At 43.0% G+C, this 22646-nt stretch overlaps 1 protein-coding gene across 10 annotated transcripts in view; it reads left to right on the top strand.

Annotated features, from left to right (window-relative positions):
* TACC1 (transforming acidic coiled-coil containing protein 1) overlaps positions 1–12207 on the top strand; it is a 115507-nt gene extending 103300 nt beyond the window's left edge. For all 10 annotated transcript variants that reach the window (XM_044225346.1, XM_044225342.1, XM_044225351.1 and 7 more), the window contains 5 exons: positions 564–607; positions 2455–2615; positions 3575–3681; positions 6230–6350; positions 7415–12207. In XM_044225346.1, coding sequence (XP_044081281.1) covers positions 564–607; positions 2455–2615; positions 3575–3681; positions 6230–6350; positions 7415–7483 — 502 coding nt within the window. In that variant the 3' untranslated portion in view covers positions 7484–12207. The remainder of the gene's footprint in view (positions 1–563; positions 608–2454; positions 2616–3574; positions 3682–6229; positions 6351–7414) is intronic.
* Positions 12208–22646: the final 10439 nt, after the last annotated feature.

Raw genomic sequence — 22646 nt, 5'->3', positions numbered from 1 at the left:
GAAACTTCATTGCACTTCACCAAAAAGAAAGGCTAATGTGATAGGGTGATCTTTAAAGTCTTTGAATAGTTGAAATACTTTTGGAACTAGGACAGTAAAATAGAACTTGTGACTGACTGTCCAAAAGAGTGGATGGGGACCGGGAAAGCCTGAACTCAGATCAGACTTTTAGGAAAAACCCCAAGAATGGGAACCCCCTTATTTAGTGAAAGATTCATTTGTCTAGGCAGAATTAATGTATTGCCTTGAGATCATTTACATGAGGTGCAAAAAGAAATTGAGGGCATTTTCTATAGATAGAATAAAATAAATAGAATGAAAGGCTTGTTAACATAAAATCTTCAGAAAGATTTTTTTTGAACAATAATGAGCAAATCTTACATTAACATTAAAAGCCCCAAAGCAGATAACTGGGTTATATAAAATTTGTTCATTTGAACATCACTCAGATATTCATTGAACATCCTATATGATGTTCACGTGTTTGTTAATGTGTTTAATTGTTTAGAGCAGCATTTCTCAAATTTCCATTGCAAATTCTCTTCTGATAATTTTTTTTTAAGGAAAATTGTGGCTGAATATGAAAAGACCATTGCTCAAATGATTGGTAAGAACATTTTTTTTATTTAAAGATTTTATTTAATTATTTGAGAGCGAGTATGTGCATACGCGTGATGGGGGGGAACAGAGGGAGAGGGAGAGAGAGAATTTCAAGCAGACTCCCACTGATTGGGAAGCCAGACTTGGGGCTCAATCTCATGACCCTGAGATCATGACCTAAGCCAAAGCCAGGAGGCGGACACTTAGCTGACTGAGCCACCCAGGCACCCCAGACATTTTTTTTTTGTGGTGTGAGCCATAGGTTCTGTAGATGATTTTTTTTCTTTCTTTTTTCTTTTTCTTTTCTTTTTTTTTTTTTTTTTTAAGATTTTCTTTATTTCTTTGACCGAGAGAGAGAGAGAGAGGGAGAGCACAAGCAGGGGGAGAGGCTGAGGGAGAGGGAGAAGCAGGCTCCCTGCAGAGCAGGAGAAGCCCAATAGGGGACCCCATCTCAGGATGCTGGGATCATGACCTGAGCCAAAGGTGGTGGCTTAACCAACTGAGCCACCCAGGCGTCCCTGCATAGATGATCTTCAAATCAGAACACAAGCTTCCACTTGTCTGTCCTTTAGATTCAGTTGATTCTCACTGTTTGCAGTGGTTCTGTCATACAAAGTTGCCACAAACACTGAATTAGCAAATACTGAGCTGTTGCTTTAGGGGAAGTACAGGTGAGGTTCCTGTGGGCCTCAGGTCACAACATCGTTGTCAGTACATAATTTTGTCTCATGTGTATTTCTGTTTAAAGACATTTGATTTAATGCTGATTTATTAACATTGAACTCATGGCCCGCAGTGCTATAGATCATGCCTGAATGAAGATGATCCCATGAAGGTATTTTCTCCATCACAGCCTTCTAGCTCTTCAAAGCCCTTGACAGCACCTCAGCACCATGGAGACTCAGGGACCATTTTAGGCAACAAAATCACCCACAGGAAGCACAAAAATACAAAATCATGATACTAAATAGCCTGAAAAGGACACTTGTTACAGTATGAAACAAGGAGGCAGCATGTCAGCTGGTTTAGCCTTAGACGAGAATGTGCACGTCGAGTGACTTGACATTTTCTGCCCCTTTGCCCATGACCAGAAATGTAGCAGAAGGACTGGTTTTGGGTTTACATATAAATTATAGCAAGTAGATGAATTCACAAAAACACAGTCCACAAGTAATGAGCGTCAGCCGTGGTTAGGTTCATTGTAGAGACTAGCGAATGCCTGAATTTTGTGAAAACCCCCCGACCTGGCCCCAAGAAGGTTGGTGGCCAACCCAGATCACAGTACTCCTGGATAGGGTCTTCTTTTGGGTGCAGTCCTTACTCTGCTGCAAGTTGTACTTTTTCCCTGTATCTAACGCACTGATACCTTTTACAAAATGATGATGGTCGGTGCTCCTGCATTGAATTTAGAGATAACTCTGCAGCCAGTATTGTCAGGACTGACTGACTACCTGAATCTTTCTCTACTTAAGCACTGAAATCATACTTTCTACAGTCCATATCACGTCCTGCCTCCCCAGCATATGGCCTTTGCCACCCCTGTTCCCCTGCTGGGATATTCTCCTCCTGGGTAGCTGCATGGCTCCCACCCTCAGCTTCTTTGCGTCCCTGTTCAAATCCTTCCTCTGAGAGAGCCACTCTATTTGAAAAAAGAAATCCCACCTCTCTTTTTCTGCTTTGGTTTTCCCCCATCACTTGTCACGATCTGAATCTGCCACTAACGTAAGTCCTTGAGAGGAACTTTGTTATGTCCACTGCTGAGTCCCCCCACCAAGAATATGGCTTAGCTCACAGAGAGCAGCTGATAACCATCTGTTGTGTGAATCTGCCTTTACCTTTGATTGTGGTTCACAGAAGATGAGCAGAGGACAACTATGACCTCTCAGAAAAGCTTCCAGCAACTGACCATGGAGAAGGAGCAGGCCCTGGCTGACCTTAACTCTGTGGAAAGGTCCCTTTCTGATCTCTTCAGGAGATACGAGAACCTGAAAGGTGTTCTGGAAGGGTTCAAGAAGGTAGCATGTCCTTTTCCTCTTGCCTCCTTAGTAGTGTATTTTCTCAGTAATGGAACTTTAAACATATATGCCAAACGTGTGGCTAGCCTATAGGTGATTGGGGTCTGTATTTCATTGGCCTTGTATCTTCTGTTCCAGGGAAGGCTGGTTTTTCTGTCCCCTTTTCTCTTTCTGTGGTGGTTCAGGCATCTGGCCCACCAAGTGGCCTGTCTTGGTCATTCCCCTCCTGGGTCAGGCCACAGCCAGAGTGTGGCATGGAGTGTAGTAGAAGTGGAACCCTCAGACCTTAGGAGAATTCTAGAAATTGTTTTGATAATTTACCAATATAATTTAAATAAGAAAAGGGAATATTTGCACTGAGAAATTCAGGCTACATATTCTAGAGGAAAATAAGTGTAATGTTTTAAATTTACATGTAAGTGGGCATATTGATTCACCTTACTTGCATGCCATCAATAAGACACATTTATAGCAGTGACATTCTTTTTTTTCTTCATAGTAAAATAAAAATGAAAATGGCCAACTTACCTAAAAGGGGACTGAGATTGACATTCACTTTTGAGCTCTTTCTTTTTATAAGATTTATTTTTTAAGTAATCTCTATAGCTAACATGGGGCTGTGAATTCACAACCCCAAGGTCAAGAGTCACGTGGTCTACTGACTAAGCCAGCCAGACACCCCTGCCATTCACTTTTGAATGACAGCCTCCCTAAACTGGGTGTATTGGTATAACTGAAACTTACTATGTTTTGAAAATTTATACATGAAGAAATTATCTAAAATTTCTTCAGTAAGAATTAGTTGTGCCTGTTTTGAATCATCATGGAATATAACCTAAAGGCATCTGAATTAATTAGCTTTTCCGTTTTTAAAAGAAACTCTGGTACATGATTTGTCACTAGTAGGAGAAAAATAAAATGACCATTTCCTTTTATTTTAAATTGTCACTTTGGAACAGAATGAAGAAGCCTTGAAAAAATGTGCTCAGGATTACTTAGCCAGAGTTAAACAAGAGGAACAGCGATACCAGGCTCTGAAGATCCACGCAGAAGAAAAACTAGACAAGTGAGAGCTTGCAGTAAATCTGTTTCACAGTTCATGGTGTGGTGGGAAGACTGAAAAAGGCCAAAAAAGCCCTCAACCTTGTTTGGCAACTCCAGGTTGCATTGGTGTGTGTGTGTGTGTGTGTGTGTGTGTGTGTGCATGCGTTTTATTATTTAATTTTTTGAATAGGTAGAATCTTCACATGGTTCAAACATTAAAAAGAATAAAAAGGTACACATTATCTCTCTCTCACCCCATCCCTTTTCCTCTGGCCTCCCCCTCCTCCAGCTTTATTATGGAGGTATAATGAACATAAATGGTTGTGCAAGTTTAAGGTGTACAACCTGTTGATTTGCTCTATATATCGCACAACAGTAGCCTTAACTAACACCTCCAACACACCATGTGATCACCTTTTTTTTTTTTTTTTTTTTTTTTACTGTGGTAAGACTCTCCCTTTGCTATACAAATGACAGCATACTTTGCTTTTTTCATTTAACAGTACATTTTGGAAATCCTTCCATAGCAATCCATGAAGAGCTTCCATATTTTTCTTAACAGCCATATGGTGTGCCAGTGTTGAAATGTGTCATTTAACCAAACCCCTCTCCTATGGGACACTCAGGTTATTTCCCATCCACTACAAACAGGGCTGCTATAAGGAACCTTGGATTATTATCACTTGGCATGCATTTGGTGAGCTTTCTGTATGCTGGAAAAGGAATTACTGGGCCAAAGAATATACAAATTTGTAATTATGATAAGTGTTGTCAAATTGCCCTCATTCGACATTTATCAGTTTATCCCTATGTGAAGTACGAAAGCTTCTCTTCCCCCTATGGCTTAGCCAGCAGACCAGATTTTTTGTTTTCTGCAAATCCAATTGATAAAGGTGGTACTTCAGTTTAGTTGGGGGTTTCTTTTTTTGATAAGCAAATAGAGCATTTATTTTATTCAATGTAGTTTTGATTGTGTTTATCTTATGAGTAAAATTGAACATATTTTAGCAACTGTCTATACCTATACTAGCCTTACCGTGAATGATTCTATTCTTTGCCCAGTTTTCTATTGTCAGTCTATATATATATATATATATATTTACATTTATGCACTAAGGAGGCCAGCCCTTTGTGATATGAGTTGTAAATGATTTTTCTAATTTGTCTCTTGCCTTCTAGTGTTTTTTGATGTGCAGGAATTTATTTTTCTGTAGTGAAATTTGTCAGTCATTTCTTCTACTCAGGATTTTCTGTTGTGGTAACAAAGATCTTCTCTGGGCTGAATATGAAATATTCTCCCATGTTTTCCTTCTAACACTTTTATGACTTCATTTATTTTTTTTTAACCCTTAAGTCCAGCACATTTGGAATTTGTCCTGAGGAATAGTCTCAAGAATGCTTCCAACTTTATTTTTTAGCTAAAAAGTAATACCTACTTGTACATTTTCCTCTCTCTCTTCATGTTTGTAAATCATTTCAAGTTCCCTTCTTTCCTTCTTGCTCCCAGAGGTGCTGCTACCAAAGGTTTATAATGTATCCTTCCAGTTTTTTCTTTGTGCCTTTTCAAATACTACCCAAAATGGCTTTAGACTTTTTTTTCATAATATCGGAGTCATAAAATACAAATTTCCTTTTTCACTTAATAGTATGTCATGACCATTTTCTATCTCAAAACATGCAGTTCCATCTAGTTATTTTTATTAGGTTGTAGGATTATCCCATTCCTTTACCGATGGGCGTTTAGATAGTTTCACACCTTTTTCCATTGCAAACAATGGAATGTGAACATCCTTGTGTACACAATTGTGCAAAGTGGGAGTATTGCTGTGGATATGTTACTTCAAGGGAATTGCCAGGTCAGAAGATGTATGCATTTTACATTATAATAGTTGCAACCATATCCCCCTCCACAAAGACAGCACCAGCTTTCATTTCCCCCAGCAGCTGGTGAGTCTGTTTTCTGGCACCTTGGCCATCACAGAATAAGATCATCCTGGTTAATATTTGCCAAGCTGATAAATTTAAAAGTTTATCATTTAAATTTTCATGCTTCTGACGAATGCATTCTTAGCATCCTGTCGTCAATTAATTGGCTATTTATCAATTGACATATAGTTTTTTAAATTTCTTTTGTATCTCATTAATGAAGTCACTTTAAGTTCTAGTGTCATAGATGTCAGTGGTTAGTGTCCTGACTCTCTTAGCTGTGACAGTCCCACAGATGACCCTGCCTGCTATTGTCCTAAGTTAAAAAAAAAATCTAAGATTGCTGTAGAAACTGTCACATGATTCCATTTTCTAATGACATAAATTTTGAACTCACTATGGCCTATCAGATTAATTCCACCACTGGTTTGCACCTTGGAAATGTCCTTAGCAGTTGTGTGTCAATTGAATATTTATAAATTTAAATTGAATGGTTTAAGTCACCGATGTTTCCCTTGTGTTGTCATTTCTTTTAGTCTGTGTCTCACAAATGTCAGCGGTTAGCATCTTGACTCCTTAGCTATGGCGATGACTAACCAGGTGCTTCTTGTCCCTTTATTCTGCAAACAAAACACCACAAACAGAGCCAATGAAGAGATTGCTCAGGTTCGAACAAAAGCAAAGGCTGAGAGCGCAGCTCTCCATGCCGGACTCCGGAAGGAGCAGATGAAGGTGGAGTCCCTGGAAAGAGCCCTTCAGCAGAAGGTACGCAGAGGGGTGTGGTCTGACAACCAGAGAGACACTTGGTTTTCCTCCTTGGCAGAGGCTAGCTTGTAGTGGATTTGGATGAAAGAGAAGCCTTGTCTTTTTGCCCAGACACTTTGATCCAGCTCCCCTGGGAACTGATTCAGGTGGACACAAACAAGGAGACCGTTAATTCCCAAGCATATGAGTCGGAAACATCCCCAGGCAGGATGCAGAGAGGAAATTGCATTAACTAAAGTTTAGGGGACCAGACACTTCTTAGGCTCTGGGGCTATCTTTTCTTTTCTTTCTTTCTTTTTTTTTTTTTTTTTGCATAATACACGAAGGCATCTTGCCCCTTCACTGCAGTTTTACCCTCCCGGGGACACGGGTAGTGTCTGGAGGCATGTTAAGTTGTCAGAGCAGGCGCCCCTCAACATGTAACAATGCACAGGACAGTCCCTACTACAAACACTGACCCAACCCAAAATGTCAGCGGTGCCGTGGTTGAGAAATTCTGCTGCAGGAAGATAAAAATCAGGTCCCTATTTCTCACTATTCATTGATTCTTAGACTTCATTTTTTTGTGTGCCTCTGGTGTTTTTCTTACTGTGTCTTCAATTATGTGCTCATGCCTATGGCATCCCTTTAGCTAAAGCAAGGGTTTCTATCATGGGGTCTGCTAACCCCTAGACATTGTTCCTTGGCATAGTCAGACTCCAGAATCCCAGGTCCCTGGAGGTACTGATGGGCTGAGTGAGGTCCCAGGTACCTGTGTTTATAACAAATATTACAGATGATTCCTGTGATAACAAGAAAATTTGAGAACTAAAAGGTTCCCGGGCAAGCTGCAGAGGGCCAGTGGTTACCCTCATCTCCTGCTCAACTGAAGCATGACGTTGTGAACTCATGAACATTTTTCAGGGGAGAAGGGTCCCTTTCTTTAAAGGGTCTCTGATGTAGAAAAGTTACGAACCACCAAGCTAGGATGTCTAGGCAGAACGTAGCCAGTCTTGGGACTAGTTGTCATTGCCTTGATCTCAGGATGTGGAGTGGCCCACATAACCATGTCGTTTGTCTTTCAGAACCAAGAAATCGAGGAACTAACGAAAATCTGCGATGAGCTGATTGCAAAGCTGGGGAAGACAGACTGAGTTCCCCCGTTAGCTCAGCAGATCTGCATTTGGCTGCTTTTCTATTAACCACAGTTATCTTGCCTTATCCAGGAATAATTGTCCCTTTGCAGAGAAAAAAAAAAAAAAAAAAAAACTTTAAAAAGCACATGCCTACTGCTGCCTGTCCCGCTTTGCTGCCAACACAACAGCCCTGGAAGGAGCCCTAGAGCATCGCACGGTCCCGGGAGGAATAGCTTCTGAGCATTGTCTGCTGACAGGTTTGGTCAGGCTACTAAGTTTGGGGTCGTGATTTCTCCATCTTTAGTCCATTTTTAAAAGTCGTCTTTTCTTTTCCAAGCACGTTAAATTTGGGATTTTGTGGCTCCTGTTTGGGATCACCTTCTGTCCACCAGCTGTCTGAATTTTTTTGTGACCTATTTATTTCATCTTTTAAATTTAGCATTCACCATTGGTAGTTTTATTTGAGGGAGGAAATAATTTGGCCTATTGTTACTTCTAGTTTATAAACAAGAAGGGACTAGTACCTGTTTCTACACACACGTACACACACACATATATCCTTATATATATGCTGCTGTTTTTTCCTCTGAAGCAGAGTCAAATAAGAGCTTCTCCACACAAGAGTATATTTCCATAGATGTAAAACCCTGTTTTGAAAGAGTCGTGGCCCAGAATGCCAACCTCAGAATTTGGGGAATTGAAGGTGCGAAGACCCCAGACTCGGGTTTTACATTTGGGGAAGACTTTTTGCCACAGTGTTTCGTTGCCCTGGTATTTGGACAGTCCTCAGCCCTGACATGTGTGGCCCCTTTGGGGTCGGTCCCCAGACTGCACAAAGGGTAGCGCTGGTGGGACTCCCTCCAAGCCAAGGTTTGGCAAGTCTGTCCCAGAGCCGTTCCATCTCCTCTGCTTCTGTTTGTTGCTACAAAATCAGCATCTACTCTTCATCATCTTTCTGTTTGAAATATGCAAAGAGAATCTACTTGTAAAAGGCTTAGGCGATCTCATTGAGTTCGAAGGTAATTGTAACCCTACTAGTGATTGTTAGGTGAGGAAACAATTGAGTTTTTATAAGTGCGATGCATTGTTCTTCAGTTTGTTGTTTTTTTTTTTTTAAGGCAAAAAATCCTTTCAAACTTAATAGAGTGTTTAATAAAATGGGCTGTAAAAATCCTGTGAGCCACTCCAAAAATCAGCACATTTTGAATATTGTTAAACAAAGAGCATTTGGATCCTGGAGGAGAGGAGCGCAGGGAGCAAAACCATACCCACAAGACCAAATTCCTCAAGTTCTTCCTGGACATGGGTCAGGGTGATGGGACTATTAGCCCTAAGACGGACATTTTCCATGTAACACCAGTGAACTCCCTTCCATTTGGTAGGCAGAACCAAATCCGTGCAGTGTTTGAAAGCACTCTTTTGTCTTAATCTTACACCCTGAAAGTCTTCATGGTGATATGCACTATATTGAGTACATGTAAGTTTTCGTACCTTTCTTGTAAAAACTCTTGCATGATCCAACTTCAGCAATGAATTGTGCCTAGTGGAGAACCTCTATAGATCTTGAAAAATGCATTTTTCTTTAGCAGTGTACTATTCACATGGGTGTAATCGTTAGCCCCAGGGAGGTCCATAATGTCTTTTAAAGCTAGAAGTCACGTCTTGCCAATATGCATTTATCGTAATTGGTGCTTAGGCTGTATTTTAAAGCCTAGTGTCTTAATATTTTGTACAAAAAAAGAACAACTGAAATGATCTGTGGTTGGAGAAATGACTTGACAATCATTTGGGCGTTGAAAGCAGTCACTGTGCTTCAGTGTGAGTGTGATACTGTAGTCACAGTATCCACGATGTACGAGTGTCTCCAGTTGGTGGAACTGATGTCTCTCAGTCCTCCACTACTAGGGAAATTCACTTTGCATTTTGCAGAAAGAAGTGTTGCCAAACCTTTTTGCTGCTGTGTTTTGCTGAGATATCCATGTTTATTTGTTTTATATTGATCTGTTTTAAGCATGAAAGGCTTTTATAGTGGTCTCCATTCTAAATCCATCGTCCTCCATTTAGGCTTCTTATATATATAAAAAAAAGTAGCTGTGTGTTAAAACCAAGGTGACGACAATCCTTCCCTAGCACGCTGGTGGAAGATGCCCCCTAAAAAGACCCCTGTAAGTGAGGTTGCTGTCCAAGGACCACGAAAGGGCCCTGGTTAAGCCAAGTTTGCCACTGGCTTCTCAGCCAATGGCCATTACAAGGGAATGTTCTTCCTTCTCACTTAATAGGTGGATATTCTCCAACAAGAAGAAAAATATAGCTTGTTTCACTGGTACATCAAGAGAATATCCTGCACAGAAAGAAGTATGTTTGTTTTTCTTTAAAAATAAGCAAGAGAAAAAAAAACTTACAAAATTCTAAAGAGTAAGAACATAGCCTAGAATTTTGCTTCAAAGCATGTGAGGGCTCTTGAGTTGTTAGGTGGGCGGTAATAAACCCCATTAACAAGAGTGGGAAGGGAAGGTGAAAGGAAGCTGCTGTCCCAGATAGGTCTGGGGGTATTAGGTGATCAGTCTTGTTGAGACTCTGAACCCAGAGCTATTTCTCAAGTTTTTGACTTCGCCAAAGTGTAGATAGATAGTCTTTATCTAAAAGTATTTTAATGGGAAGATTTAGTACAAGACAGACCGAGCAGTTTGTCACTTGGTTGGTCAGCCCTCCTGAGATTTACTTTATTTGGAGAAGCTCCTGGAACCCAGTGACCTGTCCAAACCTTTTGTTCTGTAAAACTGTTCTGGAAATATTGAGAAGCCCATTTTTCTCACGTGGTATCTAGCTTCTTCAGACCCAGCCCAAATTAGGAAGTACAGAAACACATGATGGTGAAAAACTCTGAGGCTCTGGCAGCCTTCCAGAATGATATGGAATCTAAGGGGAGATTTACGTTTCATTTTGGAGGCTAGCTCAGGCTGAATTTTCTTTCCAGCCAGTTACCCTTCCTTCCTGTCCCACACTTTGTGCAACGCTCACACAAATACTTGGACGTTTTTTAGGCAGTCCTGCATTAGCACTGTTTATACACAGGGAGCATCAAGTGCCCAGAACATTCCTGGGCTGACTAAGCAGCCAGATTGAAGCACATTTTCAGTCAAGGCAGGTAACAGAGGACCCAGTGGTGGCTTTGCAGCTCAGAATAGAGTTTTAAAGAGCTGGCACTGGTAAGTCTGGTGTGCTGTGGACGGAGATGATTCAGCACGCCCTTTTTTGCTGGGGCAGAAGCTCTAATGCTCCCTGTTTATTTCCTCTGGTTCTCCACTACAACTGGTAGCTGTTTCCCAAGTCATACACGACTGTCGTTCCTCTGTAGTCTGTGACTGTGCGAGCTTGCTCTCGGACGATGTGGGTTTCTTATTTTATCCTCTTGTTGGGAAGAGAGAAACTTAAGTGTTGAAAGAGTAAATGATTTAGGCAAAGGATTTTAAAGTAAAGATGTATATAGTCTAAAGAATTTAAAAGATAACAGATTATTATTTGCTTATTAAAGAATAAAATATAGTCTGGAAATCCCAGAATGCCAAGCCAAAGGTCTAAGAAGTCATCTTCTTCAAAGATTTTAAAGAAGTAGCATTTTGAGGAGACTTCTTCCAAAAAGGTTTGACTGGCCTCCACATTCCAGTGGCTTTGAAAGAGCAATGTATCTCTCAAACCTTGAGTCTCCCGCCTAGTACAGGTAGAGGAACTGATACACTACACACTTCTCTCTAAGGGTCTCCCTGGAAGATGATGTCAATGGCAGCATTTCCAGGGAAGACCCACGCCCTCGGGCCGAGCCGGCATTCCGGAGACTAAAGATTGCACTTTCCGTAGTTCTTCGTCCAAATGCGATCCCATTTCTGTGCCTCTTAGCATGCAGTTAGATTTGGACAAACAAGATTCCTAAGGAATGACTTTATTAACTATAATATGGTTACAGCTATTACGTATATATATATATTCTGGTTATAGTTCTAAAGTGGAGGTGTCGCGTGTGACGCTGGCCTGTGGCAGTCCAAGTAATGGTTCCAACTCGTGTGGAGGAGGCCAGGCACAGAGCTGAGGTGTGGCTCGAACTTCCCCTGTATCCACTCTTCTCTGTAGGGCCGTGAAGGTGTCACTTTGTCCCCCTCTGCCTTTCAGTGGTATCTGAAACATACACAGAGTGCGTCCCGGTCCCATTGTTAGCAGATGCTCTGTCAGTAATTTCCACATGGACGTGGACGGATGTGAACTCCGGGACCGCACCCAGTCCAGATGCAGGGCCACCTGCGGGTCACCGGCCACGCGCGCGGCTTCCACGCTGTCCTGGTCACCCAGGGGGCGGGATCCAGGCATTCCTTTAAACCTCAGAGGCAGCAGTAAACCTTTCAGTGTTGCTGTTAGCAAGCGTGTTTGCCAGTAGATGCCCATTTGTACTCACGTGCCAACAAGTCCATGTCAGCCGCACACGTGCTTCTGCCGTGTCCCCGCAGGCGCCGAGCTGCGTGCGAGGAGCCTGTCGTCCCAAGGAGCGAACGCTGCACCGACTACTGCTATCAGGATTGTGTTGTGTGGAATAATCATCTACATAAATTTTATATGCACAGTACTTTCCCTTTTATATGTCAGGTAAATATTTGTAAAAGTTATACTCACACAAATGAAATTATTATAATGATTACTAATATATTTTTTCCATGTTTCATTGCCTGAATAAAAACTGTTTACCACTGTTAGATCTGGGTGTGGGAGTGTTTTTCCCCCTGGTTAGAAGTCATCTTATCCCCAAGTGTGAAAATTTATGACAGCCCTGCTTTTCAGAGCTCCATATTTCAGGCTAAAAATAGAACAGATGACATTTTCATGACACTCATTTTGTGAAATTTTATGCATTTGGTTGGGTGTGTAATTAAAACAAACAAACTTCGGAATTCAGACCTTGCCGTATAAATTTCCATGCCTTCGCATCTGTGCAAACAAAGTTTTTAATTGCGTACTTCTTGGTTTTGCTTAGAGACTGCATGTCTGCCCTGGCATTTTTCAAGTCCTGGGAATCTAAGTCCGTTCAAGCTCTCGGACTTGGTGACAGACACAGGATAAGCCCAGACTGTGCAAACATTGCAGAAGAGCCCACAGAAAAGAGTTCACGTTTTGTGTTTCTTCTAGGTTAACACCAGGAAAAACTTTTTCAGTACTGGCCTGGCCACCTCTGTGCTTAAGGGGAGAGGGGCCTGGGCAGGAGACTTCATGAGTTTTATTGCAGGAAAAGATCAGTTAAAAGAGTAGCTATGGCTCCACTTCACAGCTTGGTGGGAGACCCACTAAGGAGAGTCAGAGCACCGTTGGCCGCATCGTAAGACGCTGCAGCCTGCAAAGTTCCTAAAAACAGTGTTTCTCACTAGTGTGCTCCTGAACCAGCAGGAGTCCTGGAAAACGACAGAGGAGGTGGCACTGATCATTGCTATGTACACATGGTGGGAGAAATCGCATCACTTTCTAAGCACTATTGGGAAGAAGATGATGGAAAGTACCTTCCTACTCTTAAAGTATTATTCTTAGTATGAGACCAAAGGTGATTTTCACACCTTAGCAAATAGGGGACTATGTGATAATTTTAGTGAGTGGCAGGCAGTATTTTCCTAAGAAAAACCTTGACGGGGTAAAGTGTTGCACAAGTTAACGATGAGCAGTGATTCACGAAATCTGTTGCAGATAGAAGTGTGTATGTACTAGGCCAGGACGAGAAATTAATTTCTCGCTACGGCCAGTTACTGAAAAAAAAAAACAGTCTATCTGTTTAAGTCCTTTTCCAGCTATAGAAAGTGAGGCGGGGAGACAAGTGTGGCCAAGATGGCAGGCATAGCTTGCATATTAGTGAACATTGTTGCCCTCCCTCAAAAAGGGGCAGCAAAATTGTTACTTTATCCTCCTTCCTTTTCAAGCTCTTTATATCCAGGTTGTCTCAACTTTGGATAATACCATAGGCATTTTCCAAGTTTGTAGGCATTTAAGGACCAGTCAAAACTGAGTAACTTTCTCCCACATGCATTTATTCACTTAACAAATATTTCTGCATCTGCAGAATCTAAAGTGAGACGTGCAGAGTTTCTGAGGCTTCGTGAAAGAAATTGTTTTCAACTTTGATGGAAACGTTGCTGAAATATCAATGGTATGCTAATTAAAGTTCTTTCCCAGTAAAAAGCCATTCCCAATCTATAAGTCTTTGCTCAGTTGTGACTTACAGGTTATTAAGTTGTGTGCTTGAGGATGGGGACCCAGTGGTGCTTACAGTTTCAACACGAGATAAATCGAACCCCCATGCAGGACAAGATAGCATCGAGCTGTCAGTGCTGTAGCAAGCAGTGAGTGCTGGTGGGGTCCAGGAGGAGGGACAGTGCGATGAGGGAGGACACACAAAGCCTGCCGAGCGCCAGGCCGTGTAGCCCAGCACTACTGGCTTCAGATCCAGCCTTTCTGTTGTTTCATCTGCTTCAGTGTTCCTAACGAGGGATAATAGTTCCCACCTCAGGAGGGGGTTGGGAGGGCTCCATGGAAATGCGTGTGGGGCGCCTGGCCCTTAGCTCCTTAATGGGACAGTGATTATCATCACTTAAAACTTGGAGTTCATCAGAGTTTCAAATGGAGACTCCCTCTTAGAGTCCAGTGATTTTGCTGTTAGTTCTGAGATGAGACATCTCAAAATTACAAAGCTTTGGAAACTTAAGAGTGAACCTAACTTTGTTCTTTTATTTGAGATCAATAGGAAGTAGAAGTGTGGAAGATTAGCTGAAGACAGATCTCAAAGTTAGGGTGATCGAGCAGTTAAATGGGTTGAACGTCCCTGTTTCTGTGCCACAGACCATTCCAAGACCCCCAGACCTGTACCAGCCATGAGATCCTTGGTGTCTTTGATTTCGAGTTTTCCTTTGCCAAAATGTATAGGTCTCCAAGGGAACATATGTGCAGGAACAGACAAGATATAATTCAGTTAACAGAACTAACTAGAACAGAACTAACAGAACCAACTAAATTAGTTTTTTTAAAAGAAATGGTAAATGACATTTGAGTCCTCTCTGTGCCAGGTGCCTTTGGTCATGTGAGCAATTCCATGTGAGTGGAATTTTTTTTTTTTAACTGATGGAGGAAAATGAGGTTAAAAAACACCGAACGCGAATTGGTTGCCTGGAGGGTGGAGCTGGCGTGTGAACCCAGGTGTCTGATCTCAAACCCCTTCCCCTTAAGGCCACTCCATCTTGGGGCACTTTGGAACATGTCCTTCGAGCGTGTGGAGGACAACTTTTTATTCAATAAATGAATTGTCTTTCTCTTTTCTTACCTCACATGGGAATATTTCAGTGGAGAGCAGAGAGGCCATTGCGTGATATCTCCACAGTTCCAGAGCGTGAGAGCATGAAACCTCAGAGCTACATAATTGGTGACTGTGTTGGAAAGGCACCGTAAAGGGAAAATAAAACTCCATTCTACCTCTCGGGCATTCTCGCTTTGCAGAGAGCTTGGCATGGAAGGCTGAGCCATGGGTTCTAGTCAACTCCATTTGGTCAGGCTCCAACCCCTTCATTTGGACTGAGAATGCCAGCAGATCCCTTCCTTGGATTTGTGATTTTACAGGTCTGTCCAAAGTGCTGACTGTAAGGCAAAAGGTCCCCCGGTTTCCCTTTCAAAATAATTCTGGAAAGGCCTATCTTGGGATGTCTTGACAGGAGTGGACTTGCCAAAAGACGGTGGGTCCGTGGCCTTTTGCAGCGTCCACTGTGGCTGCAGCATTCAGAGAGGCAAATGGCGGCCCATTGTCACATAGGAAGGGAAAAGGCCTGGGCCCGGCCCCAAGCCAGCATCCAGGTTTGTGCTCATTTTCACTGCTCCAGTCTAGGCCTCAGTTTTGTCTGGAGGACGAGGTCAGGCTTTATCCTCTAAGCCTCTCTCGATTGTGTCATGACAGCCACTGTCCCCAACACTCCCATGACTCAAGCTGACATGTGCCCAACAGTCCCAAGGCCTTATGCTCACAGACTCAGGCCTTTGGTTGCACACCCTGCGGAGATGGCCAGCCTGTCTTGTCTGCCTTTCTGAGAATAAATTACTTTGACAAAACATGTTGAGTTCTTAAGATGTGCAAACTTACATAATCACAAATATTCAACCATAAGACATTTGTAGACTTCTGCCTTTTTTTGTTCTAGACATCAAAAATGACAAAACAGTAAGCTAACCTGGTGTGTTCAGGCATAAGCACCATATTTTATTAAAATCTTGGAAGAGTCCGGCCAGACCTGTTCAGACCCGGAGGTGCTGTGCAATAAAGCTCATACCTCAGATTCCCCCGAAAGGGTGGCACTTAGTGTAATTCGCCTTTTATGAAGTCCTTATTTTTCCAGACGCATTTTTTTTTTCTTTCTCCCTTTCAGTTGGTCTTTGTAACATCATCCGTTTTCGGCCGAAATGAGAGGTCTAATTCGAGTGTTTCCTGCAGCAAATGTATGACTATCACTGTGAAATGTGTGTGAGTGGTCACTGGGGGGCGCCACTCAAACCAGGTCAGCACCCATCTGGAAGTCTCTGGTACGGAAGAGAGCAGACGGGCTGGTGGTCAGAACGACCCGTCAAGGGAATCACCAGGTTGTGGTACTGTTATCTCACATGTACATGTGTGCACTGGGTCACAATTTTAAATGTCTTAGTTTTTAAAAAGTTAAAAAAAAAAAAAAAGCTGAGGTTTGCGGGGCTCCTGGATGGCTCAGTGGTTAAGCGTCTGCCCTTGGCTCACAGGATCGAGGCCAGTGACACTTTCCCTGCTCTGTGGGAAGCTTCTTCCTTTCCCACTCCCCCTGCTTGTATTCCCTTTCTCGCTCTCTTTCTCTGTGTCAAATATATAAATAAAATCTTAAAAAATAAAAAGCTTGAAAGCCACTGACTGCAGGTTATGGTTGTGGAATCAGTCACAGTGTTTTACAGGGAAGAAAAAGAACTTTCGGTTGCAACGTCCATCTCTTAAACTGCGGAGTTAGGACACTTAGTAACCAACAGCCACAGTTCACAGTAACTTGAAGAAATCAACACTTTAGAACAGGAACATGAAGCTGCATTCAGAAAACAGGACATAATAAAAATTCCTTCCTAATGGTCAGTTGAGAGGGAAAGACAAAAGAGGAAGTTAGGGGAGAGCATATGAAGAATAAGAGCCTGTGAGCCCAAAAGTGCTCTAAAAGATAAACTTGTGTTTTACAAGAGAAAAAGCAAAATTCTTTTCTTCTCGGGTCCCCACCGAACTGAAAGCTCCCTCCTCCCGGTGGCAGCAGAGGGCGGGCTACTTAGGTTCAAAGCCCCATTTCAGCTTTGCTGCCACCGCCACCGCTAAAAGCTAACCTCACTCCCATTAGAAAAAACGAAACCTCATCTATAAGAAGCAAGACTACTCCTTGATGACAGATTCTTTTCCTAAACTCCCTTTGCGCAGTTCAGTTCTAAATGATAAATGTGTATATACGCAGTAAATTACCAAAATCTTCCCTAGATGCTGGTGATTGTTACCACGAACGCCATTCGTCAAGTGGGTAACCTCGAGCAGTTAGGATACTTGTGTTAAATGAAGAAAGTGACGAAATCATGTAGTTACCATGCATTTTTAGAAGTGTGATAAAATGTGAAGCTGAATCCAAGAGTTTGAGCCAATGAAGTAAACCTAAAGGCAAAAAAGGTTTCACCGCAATGTTACACAGGTGGAAATCAGAGAACTCCAGGGGTCTGGTGAAATAATTGGTCTACTGGAGTATCTGTTGAAATAACCAGCAGCTTCTCTAAATATTTTAAACACATTTTAGAATAATTTTAGATTTACAGGCCAGTTGCTAGGATTCTCTAGACTTTGCTTCCTTCGTTTGTGGTTAGCTCTGTGCATCTGCCCTTCCCTGTTTCTTATCTCACTGTGAACAGTGTTCCAAGATTTGAGTATTTACTGAGCATTTACTATGTGCCAAGTCCTGGGGAAGTGCTGATGGGGTTTCGAAAGCTTTATCTATTTCCTTGTCCCTTTTCTTCCCCAGTGTTTTCCCCTCCTTTTTCAAGCCTTATTGAACTTTTGTGGTATGTGCCACAAGGGGACAAGAAAGGACTGTGAGCTGTTGGCTCACCCCCATCTTAGAATTAAGCGCTACTGTGGTTATAGCTGAGGGTGGTTTCCTGGGCAATCTCTTTTCCAATAAGATATGTTACCTTAATACATTTTTAAAGACATTTATTTGAGAGAGAGAGAGAGCAGGGGGGAGTGAAGAGAATCTCCGGCAGACTCCCTGCTGAGCACAGAGCCCCGATGCAGGGCTCCATCTCAGGACCCTGAAATCATCACCTGAGCCAAAACCAAGAGGCTGACGCTTAACAGACTGAGCCACCCAGGCACCCTGATAAATTTTTTTAAAGTTGGGTATGATAATTCACCATAGATGAGAGGAAGGCCTCTTTCCTTCTCCCTGCATCATCATTCAAAGCATGTGTGTTGGGTTGAGAAGAGAGCTGGGTGCCGGGCCTGGCCTCCACACTGGGACCCCGGGCAGCCGCTGTAATACCGCAGAACTCCTTCTGGACTTGGAGCTTGCTCTGTGACTCTATCTATGTTCTTTTTAAAACTACGAATGTGTGCAGGTATACGAACATTTTCAATGTGTCATTCGAACTTGAGCTCTTTTCCAATCTCTGTTCAGGTTTCCTTCATATTCCAGATATGTTCTCCTGACAGCTGTTCTAATTCTTTTGGTCTTAGTTCTGCACTGAAAATGCTTTTTATGGCATTCTTGCTTGAGAGTCCCCCATCCACATGAACACTTGCCAGATCCCTAGATGAAATCAAGTCACGAACAAAAACACAGCTGTACCTGTGTGCATCCAAATTTAGTACCTCAGTGTCCACGGATCCCTGAACTTCAGGGAGGACAGGGTTCACTCGGCTGGAGGCAAATGCTTTTGTTCTGTCTGGGAGACAAGATTAGTGAGGGGGAGGGAGGCGTGTGCAACAGGAGGCAAAGCAGGCAGCAGCTGGAGATTCCAACTGGGTCCACTTTATTTCCGTAGGTGGCTCAGATTCTGGGTCTATCTGTGCTTTTGGACACCGATCTGCCATTTTCCTAATTCTGGAAAATTCCTAATGCTGGTCTCTGACCTTGACCAATGCCAATATAAGATGACCTGACCGTTTTTCTGGCTTCTTGGAGAAGGCATCCTATAATGTGATTCTGGTCACATTTTTTTGATCAGTAGATATTATTTAGACTTATTTATGTTTCCATTTTGTTCTAAAAAAGGATTTAAGGCAGTTTGCAGGCAGGGTGTAAAACCATTGGCTTCGCTGAGGATTTCAGTTAAGACTGATTATGATAAAGGACTTGGTTGGTGCAGTTGGGACCAGTCCCTGCCGCCCCACCCACATGACAGGCTTGGCCATGCCAGCCATCAGCCTGTCATCACACAGATTGAATCTTTCTGAAATGATTTAGCAAGTTGCTCTTCTAAAATGCCTCCCTTTTGCCTTTCACTGGTTGCTGCTTCATTCAATATCCCTCAAACATCTACTGCATGAGAAGGACTAGGTTAAAGGTCATATGAAGAAGGCATAATTCTGACCTTTAATGTACCTGTTATCTAATTCAGGAGTCAGCAAATGATGGCCGGGGCCCAATCTGCCCTACTTCCTGTTTTCTTTCTTTTTTATTTTTTATTAACATATAATGCATTATTTGTTTCAGGGGTACAGGTCTGTGATTCATCAGTCTTACACAACTCACAGCACTCACCATAGCCCATACCCTCCCCAATGTCCATCACCCAGTCGCCCCAACCCTCCCATCCCCCCTCTCCTCCAGCAACCCTCAGTTTGTTTCCTGAGATTGAGTCTACTATCTGTTTTCATATGACTCTCCAAGCTAAGAATGGTTTTTGTATTTTTACGTGTTCGAAAAAATCAAAAGAAGAATACTTCATGTCAAGTGAAAATTAAATTCAAATTCCAGTGTCTGTTGATCAAGTTTTATTGCAGCAGGGGCCACACACATTTTCTTTTTCTTTCTTTCTTTCTTTTTTTTTTGAACACTTTCTTTTTTTAAAGATTTTATTTATTTGAGAGAGAGAGAGAGAGAGAGAATGAGAGGGGAGGGGTCAGAAGGAGAAGCAGACTCCCCACCGAGCAGGGAGCCTGATGTGGGACTTGACTGGGGGACTCCAGGATCATGACCTGAGGTGAAGGCAGTTGCCCAACCAACTGAGCCACCCAGGTGCCCCCACACACATTTTCTTATGTAACATCTGTGACACTTTCACACCGCAACAGCAGGGCAGAGTAGGTGTGACAGAGACTGTTTGACCTGCAAAGCCTATGGTATTAACCATCTGGTCGTTTCCAAAAAAATAAAATTAAAAAAAAATTGCCAACCTATGTTCTATTCAACCAATCTAGCGACTATCCACTGTGTTCTTTCTTGGAGCTTCGTTCTACTGTTCTCCATGCCAGAGTCACAAAGGTCCTGTCCTAGGAGAGAAGTGGAGTCCCCTCTTAGGGGATGGGGCACCTGGGTGGCTCAGTCAGTGAGGCGTCTGCCTTTGGCTCAGGTCGTGATCCTGGAGTCCCAGGATGGAGCCCCGTATCTGCTCCCTGCTCAGTGGGGAGTCTGCTTCTCCCTCTCCCTCTAGCATTCTCCCATCCCCTTCCTCGTGCTCTCACTCACTCTCTCAAATAAATAAATAAAATCTTAAAAAAAAAAATCTTGTGGATGTAGATCTACTGCGGAATAGGAACGCAACAGCTTAAATCTGAATATGAGACATGCCCAGTAATATCTTGTATGGATTGAGTGCTAATTATGCTTATTATTACTGCAGTAAACCCCTCCATAAGGAATATTTGGGGCCCCTATTTTTCGGTTCCTAAAAGGCAGGATTGCATTATTGTGAGCTTAATGATAGGACTGCGGTGAGCTTTGCTAGTTGCCGGCCTGGCATTCCAGCGGTCCAGCTGCGTTATCTGATTCCATCCTATAGTCTGGCACTAACCACCTACTGGGGACTGACCGCTCTGGATTAAATAGTCAGTGGGGTCAGTCTCTGGCCCCATGGTTAGCTGGACTTCCCAGGATAGTGGTAGCAATTTCAGGAATCTCTTGGTTAGATGGTGCCAAGGAGATGGGCTGTGAGAACACCACGGATGCCAAACATTCCTTCTGTCTCTTGAGGCTGTGTCTCCCTTCCCTCACACTCTCCCCTCCCCCAGAGAAAATAAGAACCTTAGGCCAGCACAACACTGCAAATGTCCTTAATGCTACTGAACTGTGCCCTTAAAAATGAGTAAAATAGTCAATTCTAGGGTGCCTGGGTGGCTCAGTCGGTTAAGCATCTGCCTTGGGCTCAGGTCATGAATCATGATCCCAGAGTCCTGGGATGGAGTGCTGCTCAGCAGGGAGCCTGCTTCTCCCCTTCCCTCTCTCTCTCTCTCTTTCTCTGCCCCTTCAACGTGCTCATGTCACCCGCACTCTCTCTCCCTCTCAGATAAATAAATAAAATCTTAAAAGAATAAGAAATTCTATGTTAAAAGCGCCTGGGTGGCTCAGTGGGTTGAGCTGCTGCCTTCGGCTCGGGTCGTGATCTCGGGGTCTTGGGATCGAGTCCCGCGTCGGGCTCTCTGCTCAGCGGGGAGCCTGCTTCCTCCTCTCTCTCTCTGCCTGCCTCTCTGCCTGCTTGTGATCTCTCTCTGTCAAATAAATAAATAAAATCTTTAAAAAAAAAAAAAGAAATTCTATGTTACATGTATTTTACCACAATTGAGATAAGAACCTTAGCCCAACCCCGGTAGAGAATGGGAGGTGGGCAGAGGATGGAAGCCAATTCTCTTCTGTCTAAATTTGCTTTATTGCAAGGTGCATCATGGTGGGTTTTGTAGATGTGAGCCCAAAAGATCTAACTCTAGAGCCCCCATTTTCAGTCATGGGGCCAGGACCATGCTACCATTCAGCCTCTTGGTTTGCCTATTTTCCCTATTTTCAAGAACAACGTGCAGCAAGGAGGAGGGATTAGATTCCATCCTCTTTATAAAGCAGAACAGTTCAGTAATTCCTCTACTGGCTCTGTCTCTTCAGGCTCGGTTCTTCGTCCGTCCCCTCCTTTACAATCTAAAGGTCCCTACAAGATATTTTCCTGAACAAAAATAATTCTCTCCTTCAGAAAGAATGAGCAGTCCTGCAGTGGACTTGTTTTTTTGAAGTTCAGTATTAAAAGACAACCTTGAATCAACTCTAATTTATATTTTTCAAAACTATCACTTCCAAACGGTAGTGGCCTCAATATTAATAGTGAATTTACATGCAACGTAGACTGAGGGACTGAGAAGTGCTGCTCGAATTTTCTAATTTTTCACAAGTGTTTGATTACAAATTGATTTCAAGGTTCAGGAGTAGTGTCTTCGCTCTTGTCTCCCCACGTCAGAGCTCTGGACAAAGCCTTGTTGGATGCAGCCGACTAAAGAAAACCTTCTCTCCCGAACCTCCTTTCTGGGACTTGGTATTACGGAATTACCCTAGGACTGGTCGAACGAGTGTTTCTCCAGTGTTCTCCACAGTCCTGGTTTATGACCTTTGCCAGCAAACGTTGGCCACGCTGTGATTCGATAGGAAACAAACTCCAGGAGGCGCCGTGATTCAGCCCCCACGGGGAGAAACTTAGAATGGAATGCTTTGTTTCCTGAACTTAAGAAGTTATCTGGTCAACCTTCTTGCCTCACTTTGTTTTGATTTCTTTGCAAAAGTGAGACCCTGAAGGGCCACAGCTGCTGTATGACCCCAAGTGACCACCTCAGTTAATTTCTCAAATGAGGGCCTCTGATTTTAATGGTGCAGAAAAGATCCGAGCTCAAAAAGTAGAGGAAGAGAATTGGCTCAGGGAGCCCACCTTCACCGGGTTTCAACATCCTCAGCGTCTCGAGGAGATGCCTATGGTCAGATGAGCATGTTAAAAAGCCAGTGGCAATAAAGGAAAATGATTAGGGGCACCTGGGTGGCTCAGTGGGTTAAGCCGCTGCCTTCGGCTCAGGTCATGATCTCAGGGTCCTGGGATCGAGTCCCGCATCGGGCTCTGTGTTCTGCAGGGAACCTGCTTCCTCTTCTCCCTCTCTCTGCCTGCCTGT

Source organism: Neovison vison, chromosome 11, assembly GCF_020171115.1.
Source record: "Neovison vison isolate M4711 chromosome 11, ASM_NN_V1, whole genome shotgun sequence".
NCBI classification, from domain to species: Eukaryota; Metazoa; Chordata; class Mammalia; order Carnivora; family Mustelidae; genus Neogale; species Neogale vison.
This window is presented reverse-complemented; position numbering and strand designations above follow the sequence as displayed.